The sequence below is a fragment of the Trachemys scripta genome, chromosome 8 (assembly GCF_013100865.1).
Source record: "Trachemys scripta elegans isolate TJP31775 chromosome 8, CAS_Tse_1.0, whole genome shotgun sequence".
Lineage (NCBI taxonomy): Eukaryota > Metazoa > Chordata > Testudines > Emydidae > Trachemys > Trachemys scripta.
In genome coordinates, this window is record NC_048305.1 from 74582633 (window position 1) to 74592061 (window position 9429).

General features: G+C 38.8%; 1 protein-coding gene across 3 annotated transcripts in view; it reads left to right on the top strand.

Moving 5' to 3' along the window:
- ARHGAP29 (Rho GTPase activating protein 29) overlaps positions 1 to 8975 on the top strand; it is an 86312-nt gene extending 77337 nt beyond the window's left edge. For all 3 annotated transcript variants that reach the window (XM_034778631.1, XM_034778633.1, XM_034778632.1), the window contains 6 exons: positions 149 to 286; positions 2465 to 2697; positions 4672 to 4978; positions 5143 to 5251; positions 5696 to 5815; positions 7101 to 8975. In XM_034778631.1, coding sequence (XP_034634522.1) covers positions 149 to 286; positions 2465 to 2697; positions 4672 to 4978; positions 5143 to 5251; positions 5696 to 5815; positions 7101 to 8008 — 1815 coding nt within the window. In that variant the 3' untranslated portion in view covers positions 8009 to 8975. The remainder of the gene's footprint in view (positions 1 to 148; positions 287 to 2464; positions 2698 to 4671; positions 4979 to 5142; positions 5252 to 5695; positions 5816 to 7100) is intronic.
- The last annotated feature ends 454 nt before the right edge of the window (positions 8976 to 9429 follow it).

Consider the following 9429-nt stretch of genomic DNA (forward strand, 5'->3'; position numbering starts at 1 on the left):
AATACTAACAATCCAGTCTAAAAATAGTTTAAACTGATAATACTGTACTGTCACATTCAAATCTGTGTTTCACAGTTGTGGTTCGAGCAAAAAAAAAATTTTCTTTGTTTTGTTTTTTGATTGATTTTTTTTTTTCCCTCCATTTCAGGGTATCTATCGTGTGAATGGAGCCAAATCAAGAGTTGAAAAGCTTTGTCAAGCTTTTGAAAATGGAAAGGACTTGGTGGAACTGTCAGAGCTCTATGCACATGACATCAGTAACGTCCTTAAATTATACCTTCGTCAGGTCTGTACTCTGACCACTCTAGAGTCCAGACGGCAAAGCAAAGCTATTGTTATAGCAAACTTCTTCTTCCGTGAGAGTGGAGAAAAATACTTTTCAGTAGCCCTGTAATTGTTGAAGAAAATTGTTGAATAGAATATCCTGTATTTTCAGTTTGCAAATTGGATTTCATGGTGCTAGGCAATGGCAATAATGAAACTATCATTAGAATTGATACTATATTGTGCTTTTCCACTCAAGGCAGTATACATAAGTACGATGCCATTTGTGGAAGGTTTTTTTTGTTTTTGTTTTTTCCCCTGTAGCCAATTTCTAGTGAGGTTCAGTTTTAAAATTAATTTGGTGGCATGATACATCTTTTTGACATTCATGAAAGTTCATGTGAAAGCACAATCCAGCCCTTTAAGTGTCAGCCACATTTATTAAAGGTCTGACCAAAAAATTTGGATTAAACGCCTATAAACGAGTCATGTTCCATAAAATGGTCAATACAGCATGATTAGACCACTTCCGTTGGGGAAGAATTCCATCTTAAAGCTTAAAGTGCCTAAGTGACTTAGGAACACAAGTCCCAATGGCTTCCAATGGGATTTGTGCTCATTGAGTTTCTCAGATGCTTTTGAAAATGCCACCTTAGCCTTTTACTGCTACTTTAACAGATAGTCAAAATCTCTGTGCATTAAAATTAGGATTTCTTGTGGCACTATAGGAAGACTGAATTTTAATTACAATCACTTCAAAAGAAAATCTGAAAATAAGTAACATGACTACCTGCTGTCTTATTACTTCCCATGTGTCTAATCCTTTCAGTGCAGTTCTAGTTAGGCCTGTCTGTTAAGAATGATTCTTATGTGCTGAACACACACACACAAAAGTGCTGGAAACCTGTAATTAAGACACTTTCAAGCTCTAGGAAAACATTTTTACCTTGAAGTGCATTCTTTGTGGCGTTAAAGTTAATTTCAGTACAATTAGGCTGTAAAATCTGACTGGCTATGGATTTCTGGAGGATTATTACATGCCTGAGGTGTATTGTGAGGCAGAGTGACTTTAGCCACCCAAGAAGTACAGTAATCCCCCAGAAGTACTATATTTTGTGAGGCCAGTTGAAATAACGGGTTAATGTTCCAGCCTTTCATATCTGGAGACTGCTTCAAATGTGTTTGGGGTCACAGGTAAAACTAGTTTGCCTTCTCAGCTTGGTCCTTGACAAATGGTGTATCCTACCAATGAACCACCTCACAGTTAGTGTTTATTCAGGAGATGGCTGGGGTATCAGTGTTAGTTTTTAGATGCAATGATAAAATTGTGAGAGGAAGCCTGTCCAAATTTTAAATGAGGATAGGTAGCAGAAGTAAGAGCAGTACATTCTTAAAGGTACTGATGGTACTTGAGACTTCCAGTACCCCCCATGTTAGTGAGAGTTCAAAGAAAGTGCTATAACATTGTTTAGAGACCCTGAGTTAAATCCTATTATTAACACTGATGATTAAAACTAATTTTTAAAAGATCTGTTTAATTTTGCTATTTTGTGTTATCTGAGCATGGGCAATGAAAATAGTCCAAGTCACTTAATCTTTTTTTATGCTGCTGTCCTTTTGAGACTCTCCAGATTCTCATGAACTACTGCAATGCACAGCAAGGGAATATTTAATTGGAGAACATTTTTCACTGGAATTTTAAAAAGAACAAAAACAATAGAAATGTTAGAAAGCTATGTTAAAATTGTTTTTGTAACAATTATGGACCAAATTTAGCAGCAATATTTGGGATAATATAAAACATATACTACTTCAGTGCCTTTGATTCTGTCATGCTCATGCTATGTCAGTGTTTATATACACACATTGTGTGTGTCTGCACGCATGTGCAATATTACAATAATATGCTACTCTGTAACAGTCACTGTTGATGTAATATGTGCCTCTTTACCATGAACATTCATTATTTGCGGCTGTTATTTACTAGCACAATGCCATGGTATTTTGAGAGGAATGTTTGTTTTTTAATCCAGGTCTCTCTTTGCTAATTTGTGGTGTGAATTCTAAGAGCAATGATTAAAAATCCCTTCCAGGAAAGGAAAGGCTCTAGACTAGACAGCAGTTGGTAGTAGACAGGAAGGAAATAGACAAGGTAAAATGTAGACATGAATATATTTCTAACATATTCTTATTCCCTTAGCTCCCAGAACCTTTGATTTTGTTTCGGCTTTACAACGAATTCATTGGACTTGCGAAAGAGAGTCAGAATGTCAATGAGGAACTGGACATGAAACAGACTAGCCCCAGATCAAAGAAAAGACAATCAGTTTGTATTGAACTGAACAGAATAATCATCAAAATGAAAGATCTCCTCAAACAACTGCCAATACCAAACTATAACACTCTTCAATACCTTGTAGGACATCTTCATAGGTGAGAGACAGACCTTAAAGGTAACCTGCAAATGTTGTTTTGAAAAATAAGCAGTGTAATATACAGCAGCCTAAGGAAAAAAAAAATTAAGGTAATATGCCCACAGTTTTGGATGTCTGTCGTAAATATTACAGGGTTTCATTTGTGCATGTAGCTCCATTCATTGTCAAAATTAGTTTGTGTTCCTTAAGGATAAACCACTGCTCTGACCTGAATGTAGACTTTCTGGATGTATTGCCTGAAAATGAGAACCAGCCTCCTGATTTTTTTCCCTCAGAAATAGCAATTGTACCCCATGCTGCACCTCAAACAGAGGGTTTATGTATGTAGCCGTTTGCTGTTGCCAGAGAAGAAATTTTGGCAAAGTGGCCAGCAAAAAAGATAAATCTTCAATTTCTTCTGAATTGCTAGTGTTTCTCTGGAAAGAGGCAGGTCTGCATTTGGACGGGCCAGTCAATCATTACATTCGGGCGCTTCAGAGGCAGGTTGGTGTCTTGACCAGCAGGCAAGACATAAATTTATATTTTGTTTATTGAGACAGGCATTTGGTTGTCCCATCCCTGTTGTCAGACAATGGGTTTTTTCTTTTCCTAACCTGATATGCTGAAAGCTGCTTCTTTAACAATATTGCTGTTTGGGCATTCAACATATCGGGCACACTAAACCTACGCATCTTCATTTTTTGGTTCCCTGGAGCTATGACCAACCACCTCCTGTTCTGTCATTCTACGCTGTTCTGCAAGGTCCTAGCTACCACAGAATCCAACTAGAGCATGGAGGTGGAGTGTGGGGGAGAGGAAAGGAGGGTCAGGTTAACATCAAGTGATGCTGCAGAGTTGCAAAATTTATATAATTTTAAATGACTAGGAGCCACTTTGCATCCTGTAAGCCTTAGAGCAGCTGGAGATAGTCAGGGGAGAATTCTCCCTGTGCAGGGAAACTCTTTGCCTGTACATAGCAGTTAGAGGTTACTCCATTGTCTTTTCTCACCCCAGCATATAATGCATTCTGAGGAAGGGGCATGGTGGAGCAGAGCTCCACTACACCAATTCTCTATGAGCACAGGGGTCAGGTGGCTCTGAATCATGGAGCCACAACTGACTCCCTGAAGCTACCACTTCACTACATGGGAACATGGATTGGATACAGTGGGTGAATCAAGATCTATTATTTTTTTTAAATGCATATTTAAAAAAAACCAACAACCCAAAACTTTGCAGAACTACCTTGTACATTTTAACAACCGTTTTCCAACTTTGCTTTCCCATCCTCAGCATCAGGTCAAGGCTCCTATGGTAAGGCTGATATAAACTTAGGTTACATGGTAGGGCTGGTTGTTAAACTGGTGCATGCTGTTAGATGACAGTTGTCCGTAGAGCTCTCTGGCCACAGCTTCATGATAACCAAGAGAAAGTCAGACTTGCTTATCGACTGATTTATCAGCGCTGCTGAGCACCCACAAATATCACTGAAATAAATAGGAGCCAAGGGTACTCAGTGCCCTTGGGAATCAGGTCAAACTTATTTAGGCACCCACTGCTGAAAAGTTTGGCCTTGAAAACATTTTTAAGAAGTTACATATACACTTAAGTCCATGGTTAAGTTTAATGTATTATTCATCAATAGGAGTGTACAGTACGGTGTGACCAGAATGACACTGATTGACATCTTAAAGGTGAACTGCAAAACTAAAACAAATCTTATAAAAAATATAATAATATGTGTTGGATGTCATCTCCCACATCCTGATTAATGGTATCTGGCACAAGTCACTTCTAATGTACTTTTCATAAGCTGAATTGGAAATGTACTTCCATGCTGAATACTGCCTTCCTGGTGTAGGTAAGAGCACCCAGCCCATGTGTGGGCTTTGTAGTTCTCTTCAGCATAGTTGTTGAAAAATAGAATATCTGTAGTATTCTTTCCAAAGAAGTAAAAACCCCTGTATAACCTGACACATTTTCTTTTCTACAGAGTGACTGAACAATCTGATGAAAATAAAATGTCAGCTAGCAATCTTGGCATAATATTTGGCCCAACTCTAATCAGGCCACGACAGACAGATGCCGCGGTTTCGCTCTCTTCACTTGTGGACTATCCATATCAAGCTCGGGTGGTAGAGCTGCTCATAACTTACTATGAAAAGATCTTTGATGTTTCGCTGCAGCCACTCTCAACTGCAATTCAGTCTGAAGAAAATGCTGCTCCATTTAAAATTGCTTCATCAACAGGAGAGAGCGAGCCCCAGCAGCAAAGGAAGTCATTTATTGCTGTAAAGGAAGTGAGTAACTGTTGTGAAACTAGAATCGGTATCATGTTGAAGGGTGTGGAATTGAGCTGCATTTTTGAATGTGGCATACATCACTCTGAAATCTTTTAACATTTTAGTCTGGGATATATTTTTCTTAAATTTTCATTCACTTCTGATCTGATTTCTATTGACAGGGCATCCTGCTAATTCCAAGTGAGAGTAAAGCTTCAGAAACTGCTTCATCGTTTGAGCAACTAGATGACAGCAAGAACACAAGAGAGAGATCAGATGCATCCATGACTGGTTAGTGGCTCTTCATGAATCTTGGGGCAGTATATTGCCATGTGACCAAATACCAATCATAAATACATTAGGATGAAATACATCTTTTTACTCTGTGAAGATGAATTAAGTGCAAACAAGGGAAAAGTCTGCTAAACTCCCAAAGCTACTTAACATTCACTGTTCTGATGTACCCTTCGTGTTTGTTAGAGGAAGGAAGGACTAAATGCTTCAGGTGACCCTGAAGAAGCCTGTATTCATGGAGCCATATACCTGGTGTGTGTGTTTAAATAAAAAAAATTAAAAAAAAAAAAAAAGGCAACAACTCTTTAGTATGTTAGGCTATATTTTAATAGGCTGTTGCGCAGTCTTTGGATTGTTGTATTTATATAGGTGATTTTAGCAAAGGGGATGGGGCCCAGCAGCAAAGATGCGTTTGACAGCTGCTTTTCTATTCTTCCCTAGAACGTATCTCTCTGCCACTCACTGGAACTAAACAGGAGGACTTTGGCAAGAGGAATTCTCCATCAGAACCCTCAGCTACCACAGTTCTGGATATTAATATTCTTACTCCAAAAGAGCCAGGTTAGCTGCTTTAATTACATAACCATTTTCCAAAGAACATTTTTTGCAGGTCTGCCTTGTGCTAAATAGTTTTTGTGCGAAAAACAATAATACATTTGTACATAGGTATAACAACAACTATTTGCCTGGCAACACACAGCTCTTTTTATAGTAGCAAATAACTAAATTAAAATTTGGGAGCAATGGAGGAGAGGATGGCACTCCAGCAGAAAATATACTTAGTTGTCTAGAGAAGCTAAATGTCTTCTTGGGCGATGCCTCTTTCAACATCTGCCTAAATCTAGGTTAGGTGGTCTGCAGGCCTACTTTCTGGGAGAAGAGTCAGGCAAAACTATGTGCCCCACCACAAATTTGGCCGATTAAAGCCCAGGCCTGGAGCAGTCCATCACCCCTCTCCAGATTCCATGTGTGTATTATCCAAGCTTGTATGGCCCCGTCTAGGAAGACTATCCCAAAAATGAGTAGAGAAGTGTGGGATGCTCAAAGCTCACTCTTGCCAATAACTTTGCAACTCTTTGCTGTGCAATTTTTTCCCCTGCAGCATCCTTTTGTGGCTTACATTATGAAAAAGACAAACTTTACCAGGACTGTGTTCATGACTTAGATCAGATGCAGTAGTCCAGTATTTGTTTTATCTGTACTGGATTTGTATTTGGTGCCTTCAAAAGAAATAGGCTTAGTTAATAAATAATGCAATGAAACAGTGGTCCAGCAGGATTAGTTAGTGTTATCCAGCATGGTGAGGCAAAATCCCTTATTCTTCTGAATAGGCCCTAAAGTATACATCTAGATTAAAAAGTGTATTTTTAGGGCTTGTTGCTTTCAGGGGCGGGCGGGGCGCACGTTGGTGAGTACTTGGAACTGCACAACCACCTCAGTCTCTTTTTAAAATGCATGTATAGTTTCCATGACACTTCATACTTGATTCCATCAAATTCTTGTTCTTTGAGTCCAATGGACTGGAGAAGGGGAAACATACAACTTCTAGGAAATGCTATTTCAACTGTTGTTTTGGTGGTGTGGGGCTTGGTAACAGTGTGGTGGGATTGGTTTAAAAAACACTTGTGGAATTGCAGTCTAACTCCTTAACGGCACTAACGGGTTCTATAGTGACTTGTTGCCTCAATTTTGAGGTCACAAAATTCGAAATAAACTTATTTCCTTTTCTTCAGCTGTCATATGCAGTTGGGTATATTAATAAGTCCAAATGGTCAAAGTTGCACTGAATCTGTGAAGTGTTATCTAGTGAAAATGACAAAGTAAAACTCATTTGTGTTCCCTCTAGGCAATACTGTGACTCCAGTTTCAGACAAAGACAATGAACTGTCTCTCTCTCTAGCTGAAGATGGTTGTAAAGTCAGTAATTTGCTACCTATAAAACCTAGTCGCCATATAACCAAAGTCCTGTTACGATCTCCAAGGACAAAACCAGTTATTCGGCCTGTGAGTTTACCTGTAGATCGAATGCTTCCTCCGTGTGTTTTGAATGAGAGAAACTCAGGAAATGTAGCAATTTTAAGTCCAGAAAAGCTTGGCAGGAGTCCTACCATTGAAGAGGTTTCAGAGCCTAAGGCACTTCCTGCTGTTAATGCCTGTTGCAGACTTTCTTGTTACGACACACAGACTCTGAGGAAAACTTGGGACAAGCAGTATAAACAGTATGATATGACTCCAAGAACAGCAATGATTATGACCAATGTACCCCAGGAGAACCGAGCACATGAGAGTGGGAGTGCATCTGCCTTATCTTCATCCTACAGTGTTGGTAACAATTCAGTGAATGCCATACTTCCCAATAAGCCATACACTGTACCTGTCAGATCTGTGAGGATGACAACAGAAGGGAATGGTCCAGATTCTAATCCTCTTGCTGCTTTCAGACCACCAAGAACTTTGCAGCCACCACCAGGAACTTTTTATAAACCACCTTCTAATAACAAAGCTAAGCAAAATGAGGAGGGTTCTGTTCCTAATGCTTGTGCGGCAGCCAGTGCTAGCTCTGTTCTTGCCCAAGATAACACTGTGAAACTGATCAGGAACTCTGCACTTGTATCAGGTGCTCCTGGACAGCATTCAAATCAACAAAAAATGAGCTCAGAGGACCTTCATCCCATAGATCTGAAGCCCGCCTATAAGAGACTAAGACCAAAACGTATGCAAGAATTAGAACACAGGGAAGCTCATTTTGTATAGGGCAGCAGATACTTCTTGGAACATTAGTACAGTTTACTGATCTTGTCAATATACATTTTTTTCCCTCCCCCCCCATTGAGGATCCCACTTTTGTGCCATACTGGAAATATATATACACACAACACAACATTTTAAAAGTGGGGGAGGAAACTGTGAAGGAAAAATGAAGTTGAATTTTTTTAATTCAGTACATTTTCATAAAGGTCTATTTAAATGCATTCCCAATGTGGATGGAGCTATAGAAGGTGCATTTGGTAAGACACTGAGCTTCAGTTCCCTGGGTGAAATGAATTATTTATAGCAAGAAATGATTGCTCTTGCATACAGCAATGGAAGGAGCCATTTTTCAATATAAATTTGTACTAAAGATGGAGAGTTTGATGCTCAACTGTTTAAACATAAACCAAAGCTTGTGCTTTGCTCTGTAAAAGCTTCTGTTCAGTTTTCCAGTCTTTGCAATTAAAGCTTTGCTCCTGAATAGATTATACTGGCCAACATGGCCTATAATTGTGTATTATATATGTATATTTTATGCCAATATGTTCATCTGTTGCCAGTTTTCAATGTTGTCACTTTAATGTTATTTGTACAGAAAGATGCACTTACTGAGCTGTAGTAGTGAAAACCAGAAACGACTTCATATCCAGTTACAGGTAGTATAACTTAGTGAGTGAATCAAATACACACAACCAAGTTAGTTCAGATGACCTTCGGGTGAGTACCCGTTGCAGTGGTGCTGTCATTCCCAGTTACAAAATAGCTAGTGCTTTCCCTTGCTGTAGGTCAGTTTCACTTCTTGCCTAATGTAACTGAAATGAAGAGTATAGTTTTGAGATATGGTGAAATAGGTGAAAATAACCAAAAAAATCAGCATTAGTAGGTGCATCTAATGGTTTTTCACTTTGTATTAAATGTTTTATATGTACACTGCTATATTTGCTTAAAAAATATATTAACTTGTTAACATTTTGCTGACTCCATGGTTTCTGTACTATCTTGCTTTCTTCTAAATTATTAAAATACAGACTCTTGGTCTTTGCTAGGGTTTAGTATCAATACACCTGTACTGAAATACTTTCATGTTTCAGTTTGAAAAAGGAGTCATTTTTGTTCCTGCTTTAAGAAACTAAAGGTCTCATCAAACTTCCCTTTCTGAAAACAAAACAAACAAAAACCCTGGCGCTGCAGTCAGTGGCTATACCCTGAACTTAGTTTTTGGAACAGAAATGTTAGATTCACAAAGCTGAACTTCCAATTTCCCAGGGAAGCATTTGCAAAACTATGACACCTCTGGGCAGTTCTGAGATGTCCAGAATTATTTCTTTTTCATTTGAGCACATGGCTTAAAAGGCAGTAGAGCAATTTATATGAGAACCTGGCTAGTAGCAAATTCGGTCTGATTCTGGCAGCAGTAGGCAGGT